Source organism: Macaca mulatta, chromosome 4 (genome assembly GCF_049350105.2).
Source record: "Macaca mulatta isolate MMU2019108-1 chromosome 4, T2T-MMU8v2.0, whole genome shotgun sequence".
NCBI lineage: Eukaryota > Metazoa > Chordata > Mammalia > Primates > Cercopithecidae > Macaca > Macaca mulatta.
The window spans coordinates 147137312-147163363 of record NC_133409.1 but is presented as its reverse complement, the minus strand read 5'-3'; the positions used below and the strand labels follow the sequence as shown (position 1 = coordinate 147163363).

The 26052-nt window shown below is 43.3% G+C and overlaps 1 protein-coding gene across 24 annotated transcripts in view; it reads right to left on the bottom strand.

Moving 5' to 3' along the window:
* Window positions 1–265: 265 nt before the first annotated feature.
* TCP11 (t-complex 11) overlaps window positions 266–26052 on the bottom strand; it is a 143149-nt gene continuing 117362 nt past the window's right edge. For 2 of the 24 annotated variants that reach the window (XM_078000231.1, XM_078000232.1), the window contains 8 exons: window positions 19800–19911; window positions 12785–12905; window positions 5717–5937; window positions 4470–4606; window positions 4025–4242; window positions 3755–3936; window positions 2808–2971; window positions 266–2082 (listed from right to left, as the gene is read on the bottom strand). In XM_078000231.1, coding sequence (XP_077856357.1) covers window positions 1850–2082; window positions 2808–2971; window positions 3755–3936; window positions 4025–4242; window positions 4470–4606; window positions 5717–5937; window positions 12785–12905; window positions 19800–19911 — 1388 coding nt within the window. In that variant the 3' untranslated portion in view covers window positions 266–1849. Of the gene's footprint in view, window positions 2126–2807; window positions 2972–3754; window positions 3937–4024; window positions 4243–4469; window positions 4607–4734; window positions 4874–5716; window positions 5938–12005; window positions 12143–12278; window positions 12514–12784; window positions 12906–19799; window positions 19912–23104; window positions 23307–23828; window positions 23967–24282; window positions 24876–26052 lie in introns of those variants that run through there. The other 22 variants (XM_078000235.1, XM_078000238.1, XM_028847657.2 and 19 more) reach the window with 22 other exon arrangements.

Below are 26052 nucleotides of genomic sequence, written 5' to 3'. Positions count from 1 at the left end.
GAATGGGATTTCCTTTGGTGGTGATGAAAATGTTCTAGAACTAGTTCATCATGATGGTTGTACAACATTCTGAATGTACTCAATGTCACTAATAGCTTTCATATTACGTGTATTTTCTCCACAATTTAAAATACAAATACACATTTTTAAAAATTCCCTCAAACCAGTGGGAAGGATTGAATGGAGCTATCTTTCCTTGTTTAGGGACAAGATCCCTGTCTGCTCCATGAGAAAGCATAAGAAAATAAATTCAAATTTTCTAATGTACTGATGAGTCCCAATTTTAATTGTGAAGTACAAACCAAGGTTCCATTGTCAGTTCAGGGTCTGCACCTGCTAACCGGACAATCTTCTTCCCAGGAATCCCTTCAGAGTACTTTTGCCTCTAAAATAATGAGGTTTCCAAAATGCGGACTTTTTAAAAATTCAAATTAATAGTTGCAAATCAGAGAATACAACTGGGCAAGCCTCACTGTTTATTAAACACACCACTTTATCTGGACTTCCCCATCCTGAAGCTGTCTAGTTATAAGACTGGAAAAATGTGAATGATTCAGGCCCTCCAGCTTTTCTGGTCATAGTAAAAGTCACATTGTGTTGACCTAGCTCTGTCACCTACCTAGGATCGACCCTCTAAAAAAGGAAATCAATTAGAAGGAAACTCTGGGCCTAATGGAACTCAAATCCCCCTTCTGTTGTTCTTCCTAGATTAGGTGTGTAACACTCAGCAACTTCCATCACCTGAAATGATGAGAACATTGTTTTTCTTCACCTTGCCTTGAGAACACATAACTGAATTTCCATTTTCTAAATCTGAATCAAACATTTTCTTCATTTCAGCATACTAGGTTGGAGGTGGTCTGCTACAGTCAGTCTGAAAATGAGTTGGTCTCTACAATCTCAGGAGACAAGCCCAAATCCTTCCGAGAACATCTCTCATTTGTGATGCCAACAAGAGCTTACAACCACAACTGCTCAGAATGGAGAAGCCAGAAGGATAGAGGCTGCTCCACCTCTGAATGCCCACATCACCTCTGTCTGGAAGAACCAGGTGTTCTAAGCTTAGAGATGAGGGAAAGGAGACTTACTGGGCTAAAAAACAGGACCAGAATAAACTTGACACAAGTCAGTCACAGACCTAACTGTCCAAGTCTGAACTCTGGAAAACTTGGGAGAGAGGTTCCATGATCTCTGAACTTGTCCTCAACAGAATGCTTGCTTGTAGCCAACATCCATTTTCATCCAGCCCCGGGTTTGCACACTGCTTCAGACCATGCAACAGAAGAGGAAACTGAGGCTCTTAATATCCCTTGACTTCTTGTTGCATTCTTTGAAATTTGGTCCTAGAAATGAGCTAACTTCCCTAAACCATGTCCTCTCCTGAGGTGAACTGGACAAAACAAAGGCTTCCAAAGAAGCCCTTATATTCACAATTTGGATAATTCCAGAGTTTTAAGAGCTCCCTCAGAGTAATGCTTTACCCTTAAAGAAAATAACGCTAGCACCTGGTTGTCTTGGCTGCTCAGCTCTATATGTTGAAAGGTACACATAGCCAGAGAGGGGAAAACTGAGGGCTTGCTGGCTTCTCAGCTAGCTGAGGGCTAAAGTCATAGGGCTTGGCCTCAGCCTGCAGGACAGGAAAAATGGAGGATTTCTTGCACTTAAGAAGTTTATTAGTGAATGGGTTTGGGCCAGTTGGTGTTTACATGCTTGATCCCTACAGCCTTAGTGTATTGGCTGCAGGGCCTGGGATAGAAGCTCACTGTCTGCTGGTCACTGGTGATGTTACTCCAGGAAGATGATAGGCCTCCTCTTGGGTCCAAGGTACCAGGGCTCTGAGCCGATGCCATCAAACAGACTCCACTTTTGTTTCCAGTGCCTGGGTTGGGGAGATGAGGGTTTCTAGGATCTCAGTGTAGTAGGGACCAAACACCTGCTGATTGTGATGTGTCAAGTTGACAAACTTTTGGCCCAGTTCTGCCAGTTCTGCTTCAATGAGAGTAAGACCTCCAGGAAGGTCCAACAGAGACCGCTGCACACCAAGAACCAAACAGCATTTGAGAAACAAACGGATTCGCTGATCTGTGAGCAGAAAAATACAGTGATAAGGGAAAGAGCAAACAGACTTCAGGGAGAAAATTCCCCCTGCGCTCTACTCACCCATGTTCTAAGTTAACAGATATGTACCAACCTGCCCACTTACCTATAGATAAGGAAATTTGTTTTGTTTGGAAAGGGGGCTGCTATCTTGCTCTCAAGGACAAATATAAAAACCTAGTGTGTTAGTAAATTTCAGACTATTCAAAAGATTGTTTAAGTAGCCATCAGTTAGATCCTAGTGAGTGTCTGACCTAGCAGGAGGAACTTAGACTGATCCTTCAGATGGCTAAGGTTAGGAGCAAGCTGGCCAAGTTCATGGCCTCCACTCCAGCATGAGGGTAGGGGATTCCCCACTATAGGAACATGTCTTCCAGCTAAATTCAGCACTAGTTTCTTGTTGGGAGATGGGGGAATGTCAGATTTCTTGGGTGCAGTTAGAGAATGACCTGTAGGCCCAAGTGACTTAACCAGGTTGGCTGGATATATCCCACGCCTAGAAGTCATGAATTTCTGGGTGCAAATCATGCTGAGAACCACAGTTAGTCTTCAAACTGAAATGGATATGATTTCAACCAGCATTTTGAAAAAACTCAAGGCTAAACAATGACGTACCCAATTACCATGCTTCAAGTTGTTAAAGTTTGAGGTTCCACGGTCGGGATCTCTCTCTTCCCTCACCATTCTCACTACCCCACAAGCATACTCACCAATAACACTGTGGACACAGTTCTCCTTCTTGGCAATGTTCTGGAGCTGTCCCATCAGAGATGCTGTATTGTCACTGCTCAGAGCAACAAGGCCCATATTCTTGAGGCTTTGATGGATTTCCTGAGATACCTGTTCACTCACAGTCAGTATAGCTTCCTCAGGCCTAGACCATGAAAGAAAGTAAGCTGGCACCTACCAGGTAACCCTGGCATAGGCCCAGGATCCAGCATGCTGTATACCAGATGCCAGGCCCACTTGAGGGAGAATGTCAGCCATCCTCTCCACCCCCAAACCCCAGCCCCTGGCAGGCTATAGGGCCCAGTGGGTAGGTACAATGTCCTCACTGTAACCCTCAAGACACCAGCTATTCTCTATATGTGGCCTTGTATTCTACTTCTTAGCAAACAAGGTAAATAATAAAATCAACTCTGGAAAAGTGTTTAGTTGTGCCCTTGCCGCTCAGCATTCTTTAGTCCCATGGACTTGATTTTTACATATACATGTTTAAGACTTTCTTAGGTATCTTCCAGAATCATCTGTCCCACCTCATCAATTATAACTACAACCTGGCCTTCTGATTCCTCTTTCTCCTTTGGTGTGATGGCTTGCACACAGTGGAATGTTTAATCAATATTGCTGACTGACTGACCAAGTCCTGGATATATGTGATGATACCAGCCCACTGTTAGCACTCAACTAGATAATGACCCTTTTGCAGCAAACTATCTTCCACACTACCCTTTTTGGAAGAAAGGTTTTTTTTTTTTTTTTTTTTTTTTGTTACAAGCCTTATGACCACTTATGGGAAGAAACCAACAATCTTTGTAGTTGGTTCCAAAGGACCTTTCTGTGGTTTGTGGTAGACAGTAAGCAATCGTTCATTACCTGCCTATGTTCTAAATACCACATATCACCTTCTGCTCTAAAAAATAACTATGCAGCTCACCTGGAGTGAAAGTCTTCCAACAGGGATTTGGTTATGCGTTTCAGTTTATCTACAAATTGGGGTGAGCCAAACAAAACACTGCCAGAGAAACTACTGGCCACCAGCAAGACTGAGGCCATGATGGTTAACTGATGCAACTGGGACTTCAGCTCCTGCAGCCGGGTTCTGTCCATCAGCAAGGTCTGGGAACCAGGGAAGAATAGGCTGTCAGGGGAAGTCCCGATGGAAGCCCTGAATACAAAACAAGGCAATGCCCCCAGACATTCCTACCTCAGGGAACTCTTCATTTTCAGGGTCCCAGAGAAGGAGGTTCAGGAAGCCCTGACACAGCACCATTGTGGGGCTGAGGGGCTCTGAGTTGTTGGTTGCCTCGTTGGGAGAGGGGCCAGCCAGGCTGGAGGAGTCAGAAGTGTCTGGGCAAGTCGGAGGTGACATGGTAAGGTCTGCTGCTGCTTGGGTCAGCCATTTGGTGGTGTGATTAAGGAGACCTATGACAGGTAAGGGAGTGTGTAAGCATCTTTAGCATCTTCATCTCTGAGGCTTCAAGACCAAGGTTCTTTTCAAGATATACTCCTGGTCAATAAATAAATGCTCCCTTCTCTCACCTAATAAGCAACTTTCTATTCCTAAAAAGAGACAGAGTACTCTCTAACATTATAAAAGTCAGACCCAAGGTAGTACCTTTCCCACTCCTGCCCTCACATTATATACATACTAGGCTGCTTATTGAGGAGTTCCTGGAATTTAGCCCGTTCATACTGAATGGAATGTTCCTGCAGGTGGGGTTGAAGGCTCTGGATAGTGTAGTTCACCATGTCCATTTTCATCAGGCCCAGAACCTGGAAGATTCCTCTGACACAAGGGGAAAGAGAATATTTATGCTATGAAATGGAACCTAGTAAGCTAGAAACCCACCCAAGGAGTCATTAAATCACTGTATTTTAGAGTAAGGAGGGGCCTTAAGACTAACTTAGTCTTACCTCCTACATTTTCAGAAGATGACATGTGGCCCAGAACCCAATACCCAGCGTGAGTCAGTGGCAGAATTGGGAACAGCTAAGTCTCTGGACCTTGAAGCCTTCAGTCTAGATCTCCTTCACTATGGTCATTCTGCTGTCTCTTAAAAAGGGTAGTCAGTGGAAAGAAATACACCAGCATGCTAACAATTCTCTTCAGGAAGTAGGATTATAGGTGATGCTATTTTTGACTCATTGGGCCAATTGTTTTTGTTTTTGTTTTTGTTTTTAACTTTCTGGGTCTTGGTTCCTAGAGCTGTGAAATAGGGATGACCACCCATCACTGTCTCCTCATAGTATGTGAACTGGAAGAAGAGAAAACCTGGGAAAGAGCCCGAGGGCCGGGTATGGTGGCTTATGCCTGTAATCCCAGCACTTTGGGAGGCTGGGAGGCTGAGGTGGGTGAATCACCTGTGGTCAGGAGTTCGAGACCAGCTGGCCAACATGGCGAAACCTTGTCTCTACTAAAAATACAAAAGTCAGCCAGGTGTGGTGGTGCACACCTGTAATCCCAGCTACTCAGGAGGCTGAGGCAGGAGAATCGCTTGAACCCAGGAGGCAGAGGTTGCAGTGAGCCAAGATCTCATCACTGCACCTGGGTGACAAGAGTGGAACTCCATCTCAAAAAAAAGAAAGAAAGAAAGAAAGAAAACCTAGGAAAGGGATATTTTAACTCCTTAAAAGAAAGAAGTATGTACTGTAGTGTCTTATGGTATTATACGGGGGGGGGGGGGGGGGGGTCCAATCAAGCCAGGATAACCAAAAGGCCCTGCAGGGCCATCTTTGGAAAAGAAGAGTGAATTGACCAGAAAGGAGAGAAAAGGTGTTAGTCAGGTCTTCAGCAGGGAAGAGCTGGTCAAGACAATGGCTATAATCTAGGTCTGGCCCAGCTTTTCCTGGCTCAGGGGCTAAAGCAGGTTTCTGGGGGCAGTACCAAGTTTCATACCTCAGTAGCCAAACAGGATCTGTAATGTTTTCTAGTTTCTGCACTGCTTCATCTCGAAGTGGTGCACACAGCAAAGCCATCATGTTGAGAACATACTTAGAGAGATAGAGGACTTTCAGAGCCCCATGTTCTGCCTCCTGCTTGAGCAAGTCCGTGTCCAGAGCTTCTTCAATCTCAGTTCTCAGGCGGTTCTGGCGTGGTAATAGCAGTGATAGCAAGATCTGCCCAGGAAAGAAAGTCAAAGGAGTTGATCTGTTTAGAGCCCCAAACTTTATCCAATGGGCAACCCCTTTAGCTAAAGGCATACCAGCCTATGTTGTTTAAGGATCAAGAAGTTGGGTCCCTAAATTTCCCATGGAATATTATTTATCTTTGTTTAGAGGCTAGTGATAATTCAAGGCTCAAGGGGATCAATTACAGGAATAGTATATCATTTTCTAGGCAGAATGAGATATAGAGATAAATAAAATCAAGGAGTGTGGTAAAAAGACATACAAGGTACAACAAATAGAAAATACCCACCATCACATGGTGATGAGGTCTCTTAACTTTAAAAGGGAGGCAGTTTTTAGATTATTTTGCTTTAAAGGGCAAGGATGAAATAGGCATAGGAGCTGTTCCAAGTCACTGAAATAGCCTATTAGCCCCCAAAATAAGTTCCTGGTAAACAGGGACTCATTCATCCCTGTGCCTCTGTAACACACAGGACATGGTGGGGGCCTAGGGGATAGGATTCAATGAATATTTAATTGAATAGAATATGGTGTTGTCATAGCAAGATCTCAACTGTTTACCTTCATGTTAAACAAATAAAATCAAAGTTGCTCCATACTATCTATTTTAATTGCCAAGCTCTGCCAGTTACCAATTTGGAGCCTCTCAGCTCCAAATCTACCCTTCAGTGCCTACTCTGCAAAAACGGAGCTGGGCCTTTGAATTATTTTTCCTTTCCTAGCTGGCACAATGTTAGATTTTGTCAAAAGAGGGTGCTAAAAAGAAACTGCAAGAGAAAAGGGCCTTCCTTCTTGGCTCTGGTATGCTCCTCTCAGCAAGTTCCTGCATTGTGGAAGCTTCTCTTTGTTCAAATTGACTGCATGGTTTCTGCCTCTTGATTGGACTCTGGTAAAAAGTTGGTACCATGAGTGAGGTTTGATGACCAGCAAGTTTCAAGTACTTTAGATGCCTTAAACACATGCAAACTTGAGGATAGCAGATGATCTCCACAAAAATTCAGGGGCCTGTCACCTCAGTAAAGTTTCTAGAGTTTCAGTGGTCAGGAGCTTTTCAAGTGATGCCCTCCAAGGTGAAGGACAAATTGCTGTACCTGAACCACCCACCATTAAAAAAAAGGCATAATACTTAGGCCTTTTAGAATTTTTTTTTTCTTTTGAGACAGAGTCTCACTCTGTTGCTCAGCCTAGAGTCCAGTGGCATGATCATGGCCTCCAACTCCTGAGCCCAAGTGATCCTCCCACCTCAGCCTCCTGAGTAGCTAGGACTACAGGCACATGTCACCATATCCAGGTTAGTTTGTTTTCTTTCTTTCTTTCCTTTTTTTTTTTTTTTTTTTTTTTTGTAGAGACAGGGTCTCACTGTGTTGCCAGGCTGGCCTCAAATTCCTGGTCTCAAGCTATCCTCCTGCCTTGGCCTCCCAAAGTGCTGGGATTACAGTCATAAGCCACTACACCTGGTCCTCCTTTTTGGATTCTTTTGAGACAGGGTCTAGCTCTGTTGCCCAGGCTGGAGTGTTATAGCATGATCACAGCTCACTGCAGCCTCAACCTCCTGGGCTCAAATGATCCCCCCACCTCAACCTCCTAAGTAGCTGGGACTACAGGTATGACCACCATGCCCAACTATTTAAAAAGATTATTTTTTTCTAGAGATGGAGGTCTGCTGTGTTGTCCCTGCTGGTCTTGAACTCCTAGGCTTAAGCAACTTATCATCCTTGGCCTCTCAAAGTGCTACAATTACAGGCCTGAGCCACCACAGCCAGCCCCTTTTTGGATTTTTAAGGCAACATGCACCACATCTGTGTTTGCTACTTTGACATTCATTTGAGTGATTTTGATTTATTTACAATCACTCCAGGTTACCCATTGTTGTGGGGGGGGGGTAGGGGAGTGCTAACTAATTAGAGCAAGAGTAGGCTCTGCAGCAAGTTTAGACTTAGTACAAGCCACTCTACCATTTGGGCCTTATGATCCTGCAGATCCAATGACACTTTAAGTGTCCATAGCAAATAAGGGTGCTGTATAGAATGTCTTGCAAGCACCAATAAGAGAACCACACATGGACCTTTAGGAATTGGAAGCAACTCTATTCCTTCTTTACTGATAATTATTCACCTTTTGAGAAACAACTTCTTGGGCCTTGGTAGAAAGTAAACACCTTACTATAGAACACTGGGTAACCATGTGGACTAAGCTTCCCATCAGGAATTAGGTATTGTCTAACTTACATAGCTACAAGACTGGACATGCACAGCAGCAATCTATTATCAAATGAAAATGGCCTATAAGAGACCAAGCATATACTGGTAATAAGAACAGATACACAGACCAAAAGAACAGAGAGCTGATAAATAAAACCTGGATATATGGTCAAATGATTTTCAACAACAATGCCAAGAACCAATGGGGAAAGGACAGTCTTTTCAACAAATGGTGCTGGGAAAAGAGGATATCCACATGCAAAAGAACAAAGTTGGACCTTTACCTTACCCCCATATAAAAATATTAATTCAAAATGGTAGTGGCTCACGTCTGTAATCCCAGCACTTTGGGAGGTCGAGGCAGGCGGATCACCCAAGGTCAGGAGTTTGAGACCAGCCTGGGCAAAATTGTGAAACCCCGTCTCTATTAAAAATACTAAAAATTAGCCAGGCGTGATAGTGCACACTTGTAATCCCAGCTACTACTCAGGAGGCTGAGGTGGGAGAATTGCTTGAACCCGGGAGGCAAAGATTGCAGTGAGCCAAGATCGCATCATTGCACTCCAGCCTGGGTGACAGAGCAAGACTCCGTATCAAAAAAATAAATAAATAAATAAATAAACCTAAACATAAGAGCTAAAACTACAAAACTCTTAGGAGAAAACATAGGTGTAAATATTCATGATCTAGGATTTGGCAGGATACGACACCAAAAGCATAAAATTCAATAAAAGACAACCCAATTTAAAAATGGACAAAGTACCTGAGTAAACATTTCTTTGAAGAAGATGTACAAATAGCCAACAAACACATGAACAGATGCTCAATATCACTAGCCATTAAGAGAAATGCAAGTCGATGAGATACCACTTCACACCCATTAGAATGGCCATTATAAAAAATGGAAAATAGCAAATGCCGGCAAGAATGTGGAGAAACTGGAACCCTGGTACATTGCTGGTAGGAATATAAAACGGTATGGCTACAACAGAAAACAGTTTGGCAGTTCCTCAAAGAGTTAAACAGAATTACCATAGGATCCAGCAATTCTACCTTTAGGTATATACCCAGAAAAATTAAAAGCAGGGACTCAAATATATACTTCTATACAATGTTTACAGCAGCATTATTTACAATAGCCAAAAGGCAAAAAGAACCCATAAAGAACCTAAATGTCCATCAACAGATGTATGGATAAACAAAATGTAATCCATCCACATAATATTATTCAGCCATAAAAACGATTTACATTCTGATATATGCTACAATATGGATGAACCTTTAAAACATTACACTAAGTTAAACAAGTCCAAAACTAAAAGGACAAATATTGTATTACACTTTTAAGTACCTACAGTAGTCAAATTCATAGAGACAGAAAGTACAGGTGCTAGCAGGAGAGGAGAAAGGGAAATTATTCTTTAATAAGTACAAAATTTCTGTTAGGGAAGATTGAAAGGTTCTGGAAATGGATAGTGGTGATGGTTATACAACATTGTAAATTTACTTAATGCCAGTAAATTGTAACACTAAAAAATAGTAAATTTTGTTATGAATATTTTGCCACAACAAAAACAAATCCTAAAAAAAAATTAAATAAATTTTTTAAAAGCCCACAATATGGCCCATTACCCAGGGAGGATCAGCCAGCCATCTTATGGCAGATGATTTCACTGGACCTCTAACAGTTTAGAGACGGCGAGATTCATCCTTACTTGGATAGACACATATTCTGAATATGGAGAAGATTATACAAGGGTACATGAATTTGAGGAGTGACCAGTGATGGATACAATAACTATTTGGGCCATGTCTCCTCATTTGCGGGGGAGGAGGATAAATAATAAATAGCTATTTGTCTTATAAGAGTTCTTTTCAGGAATTCAAATGTGTATAGAAGACTGCATGTGGAAGCCAACACATATGGAGTTGCCATATCCAGAATATGTGTGTGCCAGCATCCACATAATCACAGAATGCCTTATCAGCTGTCCTGGGTCTTTGCATGCCCCATTGCATTGCTCAAGGAACTCATTTCATAGCAAAAGAAATGCAGTGAATTCATACCTACTAAATTAACTGGTCTGACCAAAGCTTTCACTGAGAATCAACTGGCCTAACGAAAAAGCAGAATGGCTTATTTTAGACTCAATTACAGCATTAGGTGAGCAACAATACCTGAAAGGAAGGGAACTGGTCTTATAGGATGCAATATATGCTTTGAATCAACAACTTTTTTTTTTTTTTGAGACAGGGTTTTCTCTGTTGCCCAGGCTGGAGCACAGTGACACAGTCACAGCTCACTGCAACCTCTGCCTCCCAGGCTCAAGCAATCCTTCCGTGTCAATCTCCTGAGTAGCTGAGACTACAGGCATTAACCATACCTGGTTAATTTTTCTATTTTTTGTAGAGATGGGTTTCACCACATTGCCCAAGCTGGCCTCAAATTCCTAGACTCAAGCATTCTGCCCACCTCAGCCTCCCAGAGTGATAAGATTACAGGCGTAAGCCACTGTGCCCAGCTTCAAAGACCATTCCATGGTGCTGTACCCTAATGCCAGAATACATGGGTCCAGGAACCAAGCAGTAGAAGTAGGACTGGTTCCTCTTACTGGTACACCTGATAACCCCACTTGCACGATTTTTGTTTCCCATCCTGCCAACTTTGAGATCTGCTGATTTGTGTGAAATACTTGCATTGGTTCCAATGAAATAGAAGATGAAACTGTCACCTGGCCATTGGGGGCTCCTTATACCACTGAACCAAAAGGGTTAAAAAAGGAGTCACTGTACTGGCTGCAGTACTTGCTCCTGAGTACCAATGAGAAACTGGACTGTGGCCACACTATGGGGGTAAGAAAGACTATGCCTGAAACCCAGGAGGTTCTCTGAGTTGCCTCTTAGTACTTCCAAGCTCAGTATTAAAGGTTAATGGAAAACCACAGCAAACAAATAAAGCAAAATGTCTCAGACTCTTTGGCAATGAAGGTTTGGGTCACTGCACCAGATAAAGAACCCCAACCAGCTGAAGTTCTGGCCAAGGACAAGGGAAATATGGAATGAATGAACAGTGGAAGAAGGAAGCCATAGATAACAACTATAGCCTTGTGACCAGTTATGGAAACAAGGACTATAAAAATTATCTTTGCTTATTATATGTATGTTTATTTATATATGTCAACATTTTGTTCTTTCTTTCTTTCCATTGTTATTTTATATACAAGTTGTTAGAAGTTAATTTTATGATTTAGCCTTCAGGTAACAGAATATTCAGTGAAACTGACTGAATTTGAGGAGTGACCAGTGATGGATACAATAACTATTTGGGCCATGTCTCCTCATTTGCAGGGGAGGAGGATAAATAATAAATAGCTATTTGTCTTGTAAGAGTTCTTTTCAGGAATTCAAATGTGTATAGAAGACTGCATGTGGAAGCTGAGTAGCCAAAGGGGTGGACTGTGCCATTTATTAATATATTGCCTCACAGATCCAAATCCATTGTTCTTTGCTCTGTGAAAATGGAGCTAAGTCCTTTCCATATCTTTCCTTTGCCAGATGGCACATTTTAAGCTTCATCAGCGGGTGTTAGTTTTCTGTGCTGTATAACATACTGCCATAATCCTAGCAACTTATAACAACACACATTTATTATCTCAGTTTCTGTGGGTCAGAAGTACAGATGCAGTTTAGCTGGGTCCTCTGTTCAGGGTCTCACAAGCCTGCAAGCAAAGCGTTAGCTGGGCTGCATTCTCATTTGGAAACATGACTGGGGAAGATTCTGTTTCCAAGCTCATTCAGATTGTTGGCAGAATTCATTTCCTCACAACTGTACACTTGAGGGCCCCAGCTTCTTACTGGCTATTGTCTGGATGCTAACCCTAAGTCCTAGAAGCCACCTGTAGTTCCTTGCTATGTGGCCCTCTCGATAGGCAGTTCACAACACAGCTGTTTGCTTCTTCAGGGCCAGCAGGAGAATCTCTCCCTCCAGTCTCCTAAGACAGAGTATTATGTGATGAAATGTAATCATGGGAGTTATATCCTATCACTTTTGCCATACTGCTTAGAAGTTGCAAATCTCATCCACTCAAGGGGAGAAGATTATACAAGGGTACCAACATTGTGGGTCACCTTAAGGCATGTCTGCCACATACTAGAAAGACATTGCAAAGGCAAGAGCTTTTATTCTTGGTTCTGGTATGTTCACTCGGTAGGCTCCTGCAGTTTCTGGCTCCTGCAGCATGAATAGCTTCTCCAGTGCTTGGCTCCTGCAGTACACTGTGGTCAGCAGCATGCACAGGCCAGCAACTTCTCATGGCATAGCTATGCCCTCTCAAATGAGGTCCTTGGTTGGCCTCTCTCAGCCCTAAGGGTATGATAGATGCCCTTTATATGTGATATTCAAGTATTCTTTAGTTTTCTTTACTCTTACTAGTCAAGCCCTCATTTCTCCAATTCCCTATTATAATAATTTTTATATGAAACCCTCCATGCTGAAATTACTGTGTGATTTCTGTCTATTGCTTAGTCTCTGACTGATTCATGGACCATGTTCAGTTAAGATTTGCTAGTCACTGACACTCCAATGAGCTGGAGATGTCTAGAAACTTTACATTTACAAATGGAAGGTCACTCACCTCTTTAATTTCTTTCAGAAGTTCAAGAGCACAACTGAAGTCAGGGGGAGTTGCTGATAGTTGCTCTTTAAGATGGTCCCAAAAGGCATTGTGCACTGTCTCCTTGACCTTGCCTTCCAGACTATAAGAGGGTTAAATGAGCAGATTACTCTCTCAACCCCAAAAACAGTTACAGTGTCATAACCTCCTAAACCCCAAACTGAATTTGGTATGGTAAAAGGCCATTATAAAAGGCCTTTCCTGGAAAGGCCAGGAACTATGTTGGAACTGCAGCAGAGTTGAACAAGCTAGGGTTAGATTTGTATTTCAAGGGTAACGGCAAAACCTCCCAGAAGGGCTCCTTGTGGTTCCAGAGCAGCCCTCCCTCTGCAGTAGGAAGAACCCTGAATGGAGAGAAGTCAGGCTGACTTTTAGCACTGACTGTGCATCTAGCCTAGATATGTAACTTGATTTCAATTTGTGTATACACATAGCATTGAGCTAAATGATCTTTCATTTTCTTATACTCCTGAAATCTAGGAAAGGGTATTGCTTCTTTGAAAATACCAAAGGTCCACAGATATTTCCAAATCAGCATATCTAAAACTAAATTCATTATCTTCCTCATCCAAACCTGCTCCTCTTGTATTCTCAATTTCAGTGGCACTACCATCTACATAGTAATGGAAGCTAGAAAGAAGTCTATTTTTTTCACCTTGAAAAAAACACAAGGAGCAAAGGAAATTTGTTTTATTTTATTTTTTGAGACAGGGTCTCACTCTGTTACTCAGGTTGGAATGCAATGGCAGAATCAAGGCTCACTGCAGCCTCAACCTCCCAGGTGCAAGCAAACCTCTTACCCCTGCCTCCTGAGTAGCTGGGACCACAGGCATGAGCCACCATGCCAGCTAATTTTTTTATTTTTACTTTTAGTAGAGATGGGGGTCCTGCTATGTTGCTCGGGCTGGTCTTGAACTCCAGGGCTCAAGCAATCCATCTGCCTCTGCCTTCCATAGTGCTGAGATTACAGACATGAACCACTGCACCCAGCCAAGGCAATTCAATTTAGAAATGAGAGTATTTCAACAAATAATGTTGGAACAACTAGATATCTACATACAAAAAAAAAAGAATCTAAACACAAGCCTTAAACCCTTCACAAAAGTTAACTCAAAATGGATCACAGACCTACCTGCAAAATACAAAACTGTAAAACTTGTAGAAGATAACATAGGAGGAAATCTAGGTAACCCTCAGTTTGGTGATGACCTTTTAGATACAATGCCAAAAACATAATCCACAAAAGAAAAAATTGCTAACTTGTACTTCATTAAAATTAAAAACTTCTGCTCTGTGAAAGACACTGTTAAGAGAACAAAAAAAAAAAAAAAAAAAAAAAAAAGCCACACACTAGGAAACAATGTTTGAAAAATACATATCTGACAAAGATACGTATCCAAAACATACAAAGAACTCTTAAAATGGAACAATAAGAAAATGAACAACCATTAAAAAATAGGCCAAAGACCTTAACAGACATCTCATCAAAGAGGATGTTCAGATGGCAAATAAGTATATGAGAGGACGCTCAACATCATTTGTCATTTGGGAGTTGCAAATTAAAACAACAAAAAGAAAAAAAAAAGGACACCGCTATATACCTATTAGAATGGCCAAAATCAGAAAACTGACACCACTAATTGCTGACCAGGATGTAGAGAAATAAGAACTCACATTCACTGCTGGTCAGATGTAAATGGTACAGCCAGTTTGGAAGGCAGCTGGGCAGTTTCTTACAAAACTGAATATGCTCTTACATATGATCTGGCTATCACGCTCCTGGGTATATACCGAAATAAATGAAAGCTTATGTTCACACAAAAACCTGCATGCAAATGTTAATAGCAGCTTTATTCATAAGTGCCAAAACTTACGAGAAACAAAAATGTCCTTCAACTGATAAACTGTCCATAAAATGGAATATTATTCAATGATAAAAAAATGATTTGGGAGGCTGAGGCAGGTGGATCACTTGAGATCAGGAGTTCAAGACCAGCCTTGCCAACATGGTAAAAACCCATCTCTACTAAAAATACAAAAATTAGCTGGGTGAAATGGTGTATGTCTGTAATCCCAGCTACTCAGGAGGCTGAGGCAGGAGAATCGCTTGAACCCAGTAGGGCAGAGGTTGCAGTGAGCCAAGATTGTGCCACTGCACTCCAGCCTGTGCGACAGAGTGAGACTCCATCTCAAAACAAAAAGAAGGCTGGGCGCGGTGGCTCATGCCTATAATCCCAGCACTTTGGAAGGCCAAGGCGGGGGGATCACCTGAGGCCAGGAGTTGGAGACCAGCCTGGCCAATATGGCGAAACCCTGTCTCTACTAAAAATACAAATATTAGCAGGGGCATGGTGGCACACGCCTATAATCCCAGCTACTCGGGAGGCTGAGGCAGGAGAATCACTTGAAACCGAGAGGCGGAGGTTGCAGTGAGCCGAGATTGTGCCACTGCACTCCAGCCTGGGTGACAGAGCAAAACTCCGTCTCAAAAACAAAAAAACAAACAAACAAACAAACACACAACAAAAAAGAAAAGAAAAATGAGCCATCAAGCCACAAAAATACATAAAGGAAACTTAAATGAAATTACTAAGTGAAACAACTAAGCGGAACAGGGTCCATACTGTGTGATTCCAACAACGCGACTTCCTGGAAAAGTCCTCCTGAGTGGCTGGGTTTACAGCTGGCTCGTTTTTTAAAATGTTTAGTAGAAACAGGGTTTTGCCATGTTGGCCAGACTGGTCTCGAACTCCTAGCTGCAAGTGATCCACTCGCCTTGGCCTCCCAAAGTGCTGGGATTACAGGGATGAACCACCATGCCCGGCCCCTTCCTACCATCATCTCTTAAATTAACTAGTCTCCCTGCCTCTAGTTTTGTTCCTTTATAATCTGTTTTCCACGCTGCCACCAATTCATTCTAAAAACAATGCTTTTTCTAAGATGCCATATTCAACATGAAGTAATGCTTATTTAAAGTCCTTTGGGGGCTCCCCCATCACCAGCAAGATAAATGTCTTATGTTACCTTATATCATACACTCTGCCCTCTCTTTCCAATGTATTTTCTTCCACCTTGTAACACCTTGTGCTCAGTCATTGCAAGCTGGTTGGAAAGAACATACCATGTTCTACCACCATTCTCTGCCTCTGACATGTTGTCACCACTACCTGGTGCAACCTTTCGCACCGAGACCACCTGGAAAGCACTTACTCAACATCCAAAACTCAAGTGTTCATAGGCCGAATCTTCCTCCGTAGGCAAATCTTCCCTGATCCTCCATAGGTAGCTGAACACTCTCATTAAACTCTATATATGTGCAGCTACAAGTGAACTTATCAGTCTAATTAGTCATTTTCTATTATTCAACTGTCTCCCCTACAAAAGCTTCTTGACAGCAAAAACAGTGCCTTATCTGTATCTCTATCCCTAGCACCCAGCATTTTGCCTGTGACATAGTAAGGACTCAATAAATGCCTGGTAAATGAATATCTGAGAACGAAATTTCCCTTAGGAACCTACAATTGTAATTAAAATCATCCTATGAACCTAAGGTAAAGCCAACTGCCAATAATGACTAACCTCAAACAATTTCAGCCTTTTTCCCAACATAATTTTTTATATCACCATACCTGGAAACCCAGCTCAATACTACTATTTCTCTGGCTTCATTTCTCCCTCTCTCTTTTCTTCTACCTGCCATACCCCTCTATACCTCCATGCACCTGCAACTCCCTCACCACCACCCTATCACAGACCTTATTCTCCCAGTTTCAGTTTTCTCTCCTCCCCTGTGAGCAATAAACATATCTAAACAGTGAGAGAGAAGCTGAGAGACCCGAGTTTGGTAAACACCTGTTCCCAGAGTTGTGCCTGGCATGGAAACTTGCTAACATCAGTCAAGAACAAATCAAAGGAGCATGAAGACCAGAGGAGCAACATGTGATGGAGAAAGGCCCTTTAGTAACAGATACCCCGCAGTGGCCCTCTGACAAAAGCATTTAAGGATGCAAATGAATCACAAGTTGTCATTATTTATTTGTCTTTTGGTGGAAAATTAGAACAATTTTATTTTTTAATTGTGTTTTCTTTTCTCAGCCTCATCTGTGATACAATATTTACAATTTGTTTTTTTAGAGACAGAGTCTTGCTCTGTTACCTGGGCTGGAGTGCAGTAGCACTAGCACAGCTTACTGTAGCCTTGACCTCCCAGGCTCAAGTAATCATCCCACCCCAGTCTCCTGCATAGCTAGGACTACAGCCATGCACCATCACAACTTGCTAATTTAAAAATATTTCTTTCTTTTTTTTTGTAGAGACGAGGTCTTACTATGTTGCCCAGGTTAGTCTTGAACTCTTGACTTCAAGTGATCCTCCCACCTCAGCCTCCCAAAGTGCTGGGATTACAGGCATGAGCCACTGTGCCTGACCAAGAATTGCTTAAAAATATAAAATTTGGGCCGGGTGTGGTGGCTCACACCTGTAATCCCAGCACTTTGGGAGGCCAAGGCGGGTGGATCATGAGGTTAAGAGATTGAGACTATCCTGGCTAACATGGTGAAACCCCGCCTCTACTAAAAATACAAAAATTAATTGGGCATGGTGGCGCGTGCCTGTAGTCCCAGCTACTCGGGAAGCTGAGGCAAGAGAATTGCTTGAACCCAGGAGGCCGAGGTTGCAGTAAGCCGAGATCGCGCCACTGCACACTCCAACTTGGCACCAGAGCAAGATTCTGTCTCAGAAAAAAAAAATCTGACACTAAAATTTACCCACTTAATTGTCAATAAACCAGCAGAGCCAATTCAATTCATACTTACTGAATGGTTCTTCTTTACCACAATGTCAATATAACTAAGAATAATAAAAATAAAGCCTGGTGTGGGTGTGGAAGCATTCTTTATCAACAGAGTTCAGATTTTGATAAATAAGCTGAGTTATGAAGCTGGGGGGAAAAAAATCCCGAGTCAAAACACCACTAACAGAAAATCTTTATCTGTGCCTGTTTAGTATGAAACCACTTAAAAGGGTAGTTGATAGGAGCTATATGGTAGGCAGCTGACAAGACGGCCCCAAAGATCTCTGCTTCCTGATACAGTCATCCCTTGGTATCCAAGAGGGATTGGTTCCAGGATCCCCCTCGGAAATTCACGGATGCTCAAGTCCCTGATACAAAATGGCATAGTATTGCATATAACCTATGCACATCCACGCATAAGCTTTTTTGTTTGTTTTGTTTTGTTTTGTTTTGAGACGAAGTCTGGCTCTGTCGCTAGGCTGGAGTGCAGTGGCGCGATCTTGGCTCACTGCAACCTCTGCCTCCTGGGTTCAATCTCCTGCCTCAGCCTCCCGAGTAGCTGGGACTAGAGGCTCGCACCACCACGCCCGGCTAATTTTTGTATTCTTACTAGAGACAGGGTTTCACCATGTTGGCCAGGATGGTCTCGATCTCTTGACCTCGTGATCCACCCGCCTTTGCCTCCCAAAGTGCTGGGATTACAGGCGTGAGCCACTGCGTCTGGCCCCATAAACTTTAAATCATCTCTTAAATATCTAATTCAACGTAAGTGGTTGTTATACGATATTGGTTTTTAATTTTGTATTATTTTGTATTATTTTTATTGTGTTATTTATTTCATTTTTCTAATTTTTTCTATATGCAGTTGGTTGAATCCACGGGATGCAGAGCCCACAGATATAAGGGCCAACTGCATTCACATCTTTGTGGAAGCCTCTCCCCTTGAGGGTGAGCAGGATCTAATGACTCATTTATAGCAAATGGAATGTAGCAGAAGGCGGCTCACGCCTGTAATCCCAGCACTTTGGGAGGCCCAGGCGGATCACCTGAGCTTGGGTGTTCGAGACCAGACTGACCAACATGGAGAAACCCCATCTCTACTAAAAATACAAAATTAGCCGGGCGTGGTGGCACATGCCTGTAATCCCAGCTACTTAGGAGGCTGAGGCAGGATAATTGCTTGAACCCGGGAGGCGGAGGTTGCAGTGAGCGGAGATCGCGCCATTGCACCCCAGCCTGGGCAACAAGAGCAAAACTCCAACTCAAAAAAAAAAGAATGTAGCAGAAGCAATGGGATGTCACTTCTGAGATTAGGTAACAAAGACTGGCTTCTGTTATGGGCACCATCTCTCACACACACTCTTGTTCTCTCCCTTGGAGGAAAGCCAGCTGCCATGTTTAGAGCTGCCCTATAGAAAAGCCCATGTGGCAAGAAATTGAGGGAGCCTCTGGCCAAGAGTCAGCAGACTGACTACAACCCATGAGAGACTATAAGCCCGAGGTATACAGTTAAACCATGCCCATAGCTCTCATCCACAGAAACTATGACATCATGAATATTATTGTGCTGGGCACAATGGCTCATGCCTGTAATTCCAGCACTTCGGGAAACTGAGGCGGGAGGACTGCTTGAGCCTAGGAGTTCAAGATAACCCTGGGCAACACAGTGAGACCCCATCTCTAAAAAAAAAAAAAAAAATCAGAAAATGAGGTAGGAGGATCACTTGAGCACAGGAGGTGGAGCCTGCAGTGAGCCATGACCACACCACCGCATACCTGCATAGGTAACAGAGCAAGACCCTGCCTCCAAAAAAATAAAACCACCCAAAATGGAAAAATGAAATATTATTTTAAGCTGCTAAATTTTGGGGTAATTTGTTATGCAGCAACAGATTAAGTACTACAGGCTGCTTCCTCCAAGTTTGTCAGAGATCTGAAATCCATCCTATTTATTCCAACAAGTGTTGCTTTGGTTTATTTGTTGGCTAAGTAACATTTGCTTCTTGACTTTCTTTGGTACCAATAATTACAACTTAGTACTCTTCTGTTTAAGTTGTTGAGACCTCTCAAGTTTAAATACTGATTGTACCATTAAATAAAAATGCTTCAAGTCTGATCTGAAGCCATTAGTGCTAAGTACCTAAGCCAGGATGAGCAACATGAAGAAAGAAGAAGAGTCTATACCTGCTTGGAGGTAAAACCTTCTCTTCCATGTAGTAATCACAATTCATCCCAATCTTGTTGCTCAGCTTGGAAACTTCATTAACGGTTTCTGTCAGACCTGTGACAGAAAGAACTGATGGTGGACAACAATGAGCCCATGCAAGTCTGAATTTCTATTTTAGTCAGAGATTCACTCAATCTAGTAGGCCCCAAATTTAGATTAATCAAACTGGTCTTACACAGACTCACCCAATTATTCTAGTGATTTATGTTTTCTGCACTGTATGCCCCACGCCAGCGCTAGAAACTTTCAGAATAGTAGTCTCACACTGGGGGAAGAGAGGACAAATAGCTAGTTCATAAAAAAAGGAGGAAGTGAAACAGATGAAAAACTTTCTCTTAAAAAGTGAAATCGTATTTATAGCAGCAAAGAAACAATAATTTGAAATTTGCAAAAATAAACATTTATCTAAGTATTAAGGTTCCACGTTCCTGTTCCTGCCTCTGATGCTACACAGATGAAAGCTAAACTCTCCCTACAGATAATACTCAGATGTTACTGAATAGTGCCAAAGTCATTTGGTCTTCTAAAGCGGTAGTTCTCAGATTTTAGGATTTCACAGACTAATAAAATTTCCGAAAATATTTTAAGCAACTGAAAACAACTTGCCAACTTTTTGTTTTGTCTAGTATGGACAGTGAAACAAGCAAATAAAAATCCCTCTACCACTACCAAAATCATAATTTCATCAAAGAAAAGATAGCTTAACCTCCAAAAAAAAACCAGAAAGGAAATATTATCAAAATAAAAAGCAGTCCTTTAAATCGAATTAACTTTAGGAAAACTCATTACAATATCTTTATGATTTAATTTCACTAAATAGTGCTAAGAATTTTGTCACAGACCAGCATGGGCATTTGGCAACCACTGTTCTAAGTTTTTAGTGCAGAACTATAGTACAGCTCATAGCATTCACACATAATAGATATATATGGTAGTTACAATGATTACTTGGTCGGTAAAATGAAGCTGTATACAATACATCATATTTTATCACTCTCTTTTGATGAAGCATCATGATTTTTCACAGAAAATTATTTGGCTCCAACATGTAGAGGAGATGTAGATGAACAAAGATTGGCCACAAGTTGATCCTTGTTGAAGCTGGATGATGGATAAATGGGGGCTCATTATATTAGTGTGTAATACATAAATGTGTAATTTATGTGTTACTAATATATAAATGTGTAATTTTTCTATAGTAAAAAGATTTAAAAATGTAAAAAGGAAAAATAAGGTTACTGTAGAAAAGTTACATAGGAGAATGCCCCTGTTCTTAGATACATGATGAAATATTTAGAGGTAAAGTCATGACTTTCTATCTCACCCCAGTTAAAATGGCTTTTATCCAAAATGCAGGCAATAACAAATGCTGCTGAGGACATGGAGGAAAGGGAACCCCTGTACACTGTTGGTGGGAATGTAAATCAGTACTATGGAGAATAGTTTGGTTTAGTTCCTCAAAAACCTAAAAATAGAGCGACCATATGATCCAGCAATCCCACTGCTGAGTATATACCCCAAAGAAAGGAAATCAATCTATCAAAGAGATATCTGCACTCCCATGTTTATTCATGATAGCCAAGATTTGGAAGCAACTTGTGTCCATCAACAGACAAATGGTAGATATACACAATGGAGTGCTATTCAGCCAAAAATAAAAAATCAACACAAGATCCTGTTATCTGTAACAACGCAGATGGAATGGGAGGTCATTATGTTAAGCGAATTAAGCCAGGCACAGAAAGACAAACTTCACATGTTCTCACTTATTTGTGGGAGCTAAAAATTAAAACAGTTGAACTCATGTAGATAGAGAATAGAATGACAGAAAACCAGAGGCTGGGAAGGGTAGTTGGGTGGGGGGTTGGGGGGTTGCAGGGAAGCACGGTGGGTTAATGGGTACAAAAATAGAATGAATAAGATCTAGTATTTGAGAGAACAGAATGACAATAGTCAACAATAATTTAGTTGCACATTTTAAAATACTTAAAAGAGTATAATTGGATTGTTTGTAACACAAAGGATAAATCCTTGAGATGATGTATACCACATTTACCCTTATGTGATTATTACACATTGTATGCCTGTATCAAAATATCCCATGTACCTGATAGACATACCTACTATGTACCCACAAAAATTTTAAAATTAAAAGAAGTCAAGGCCAGGTGCTGTGGCTCTTGGCTATAATCCCAGCACTTTGGGAGGCTGAGGCAGGTGTATCACCTGAGGTCAGGAGTTCGAGACCAGCCTGGCTGACATGGTGAAACCTTGTCTCTACTAAAAATACAAAAATTAACTGGGCATACTGGCACATGCTTGTAATCCCAGCTACTCAGGAGGCTGAGGCAGGAGAATCACTTGAACCCAGAAGGGTTGCAGTGAGCCGAGATCGCATCACTGCCCTCCAGCCTGGGTGACAGAGACTCTGTCTCAAAAAACCAACAAAAAAGACCACCACCAACAACAAAAATTAAAAGAAGTCATGACGTTGTAATTTTACAAGGCAGGAGGGGGAAATACAGGGAGAGAGAAAAAGCAATATGGCAGAATATTAACAATGTGGGCATTCACTGTATTATTTTTTACTTTTCAGCAGACTTAGGATATTTAAAAATAAAAAGTTAAGGGGATTGTAGACCATTAGCAAAAATCCACTGAGTCCCTGCTTAGGTAAACATGAAGGTGAACTGGACCTTAAGTGGATGCTTGATTTAAGTGGACCCTTTATTTCTGCAGCCTCTCTGAAGTCTTTAGTTCCAGCCAAAATGGCAAAACACAATCAAATATGTAAATAGATTCACTGCTAATTCACGAATGCTAAATGAGAGCTAAGAGAAAATCTTCAGAAGGGGATGGAGCTGCAGCAGCTTATTGAGGGACGGCGGGAAATAGACACAGAAACACTTTCCAACTACAACAGATCAAAGTTCATAGCCTGCCTTGATAAGACTGTTCTGTTGCTCAAAAGTTACATAGCACTAAGCAATTCCAAAACAGCACTAAAATTCAGGAATGAAGAGAGCTCAAAGAGAAATCAGAGATAAAATTTAACCGAAATAGATTTTAAAAATCCACATCCCAAGGACAAAGACATTTTCAAGTAATATAACAACCAAGTCAACCTAATATACCAAATTTCAAATTTTTTAAAAAAGGAATTTTTCATTTTACTGAGAGTTGTTTTATATATGGACTTATTTAAATAGACACCTAAAAAACTTAAATTGTATGTACAAAAAAAATGGACTTTTCATCCTACATCAGGTTCTATGGCTGTTGAAAATGGCCCCAGTAAGCCTTTTGGTGCCATTCTGTTAACCAGCAGCGACCCCATGTGGCCACAAGAGAAACTAATTCAGCCTCAAAGCCTCAATCTAATTTTTCGCATTTCAATAGTCAAGAATTTTCTCTCGAGTTGTTGCACGCAGACAGCTCTTCAGTTTGATGACTAGTTACGTTCTCTGGAGATTAAGAGAAATACAGCATGAGTCCCAGTGAGACTGGACCCACCAAAAAGCGCGGAGAAGACCTTGTGCCCCAATAAGAACACGAAAGAACATCCACTACAGAACCGAGCTAGAGACTGGGCCCAGGACACTACTACTTCTTGAGTCAGCAAAGTGCTGAGAAAACCCAATTCCCGTCTGGGATCATTTGGGTTCTTTAAAATCAACCCCAGATCTATCTGCCAATTCCCCCTACATATTCAAAATACAATACAAAGGAGAGCTTTGAACCGACTCAGTCTCAAATCTTGTCAGATTAAAGTAATCACGCTTGGGTCACTTCTTTCTCTGAGACCAAAAACTCTTTGAAGACCTCTGCCCTCGGGCCTGTAAGTAAAGGCGGGTGGGGGAGAAACGGAGAAGGACAAACAAGAGAGGGACGGTGAAGAGAGAAAACTTGGGGGATGGGGGGGTCTGCGGACCCCCCACACTAAGCACCCCCCTAGAAGGCCACAGGGACCGCCGAGCTGGACCTACAGGGAGGGGGGTCCTCGGGGCCGCTCTTGTCTTCATGGGGGGGTCCTGAGGTTTCGGGCTTACAGGACCTGCCCTCTGAGTCGCCAAGGTCCTTCGGGGGCACACTCTCCTCGACGTCTGGCATTTTGCTGATGGTATCTGGGTGAGGGAGAAAGGCGTGTTGTTGGCGCTGGGGAAGGGGCCTCCCCAACTGCCAAGGGGGTCCCTGGGGGCGGCGGGAAGAGGGTAGCGGCCTGAGGGTCTTGGGGGTGCTGAGCGGCAGACAGGGGAAAAGGAGTGTGGAGGAAGTGAGACAGAAGTGGAGCCCTGGGCGGCAACGAGGAAACTAAGGCCACCGAAGCCTGGCAGGGCGGGCCGCGTGGGAAGGCCTCTTCCTCCGCGGCGAGGTGCCCCCCTCACCCGAAACGCCGGCCCAGGCCAGCCTCCGGCTCCCAGGCCGTCACCTCCTGCTCACCTCCTCCTCCCCCGCCGCGGGAAGCCCACTGGCGTCCGCTCCGGGGGCCTCGCGGCCTAGCGGCCTGGACCGTACCACCGCGGCGGAGCGGCGGGTTGGGGCGGCGCGCGGTGCGAGAGGCCGGGGTTTGAGAACAAACCTCCGCGGTCGCCGGGGCAACGGGGCCGGGCACGTGCGGCCCGCCAGGGCCGGAAGCGGCAGGCTGGTGCGTCCTTCCTGAGCTGGAAGCCAACCAGGCCTCGAGCTGGTCGCTGGGGCCGGTTCCTGCCGGTCAGCTTCCGCCCCTCGAGAAAGATGGCCTGGAACTGCTGAGACGAGGCGAGAGCATGCGTGGGGCTTTTCTTCAGGCTGTTCAGACAGCCGAGAAGCGGAGCCACACCCAGGAGGGTTGTTTTCACAGCGTGTCCTCCGCCACCGCCACAGGGGCGCAGGGGCCGCGCTCTTTCCTCCCATGTAGGAGAAGCGGAGGAGCCGCCAGCGCTGGGGCCAGGCTCTGCTCACTGGGGTCTCCGCCCGTGGCCGCCCTCCGCCTGCTGGGCTCCAGCCCTTGCCTTTCTTGACTCTGAATCTACTCTGTCGCCCTTGCAGTGATGTGAAGAACTGGAGTGCCCCTGCCTGAGAAAATGGAAAGGAAGCGTATCCACTTCACCTGTTCCCGTCCCTCTTTATTACACTTGACTTCTTACCATAAAAGTGTACAGTAACAAAACAAAACAAAAAAGATGAAAGTATTACGGTAAGAATCCAGGTGCGGTGGCTGACACCTGAGTCGAGTGGATCTCCTGTGAGGAGTTCGAGTCCAGCCTGGCCAACATGGCGAAACCCCGACTCTACTGAAAATACAAAAATTAGCCGGCCGTGGTGGCGGGCGCCAGTATTCCCAGCTATTTGGGAGGCTGAGGCAGGGAATTGCTTGAACCCGGGAGGCAGAGGTTGCAGTGAGTGAGATCACGCCACTGCACTCCAGCCTGGGCAACAGAGCGAGACTCTGTCTCCGAAAAAGAAAAAAAAAAAGAAAGAAACTCTGCCTTGAATGAGTTATCCTTAACTTTGCCTTGGCCGGGCGCAGTGGCTCACACTTGTAATCCTAGCACTTTGGGAGGCTGAGACAGGTGAATCACCTGAGGTCAAGGAGTTCGAGACCAGCCTGGCCAACATGGTGAAACCCCGGGTCTACTAAAAACGACAAAAAATTAGCTGGGTATGGTTGCAGACGCCTGTAATCCCAGCGATGCGGGAGGCCGAAGCAGGAGAATCGCTTGAATCTGGGAGGCAGTGGTTGCAGTGAGCCGAAATTGCACCACTGTGCTCCAGCCTGGGCAACAGAGCGAGACTCCATCTCAAAAAAACAAAACAAGGCCAGGCGCGGTGGCTCAAGCCTGTAATCCCAGGGCATTGGGAGGCCAAGGCGGGTGGATCACCTGAGGTCAGCAGTTCGAGACCAGCCTGACCAACATGGAGAAACCCCGTCTCTACTAAAAATACAAAATTAGCTGGGCGTGGTGGCTCATGCCTGTAATCCCAGCTACTCAGGAGACTGGGGCAAGAGAATCTCTTGAACCTGGGAGGCAGAGGTTGTGATGAGCCGAAATCATGCCATTGCACTCCAGACTGGGCAACAAGAGTGAAACTCCATCTCAAAAACAAAAAAAGACAACCTTTGCCTTGTTAGTGTGGAGTGTGGATGTGTGGATGTTTCTTGCACAACTCTTGGGTTTGGAGGAGTAAATTATAAAGACGCCCAAGAGCATCTGTGCTTTAAAAAAGTCC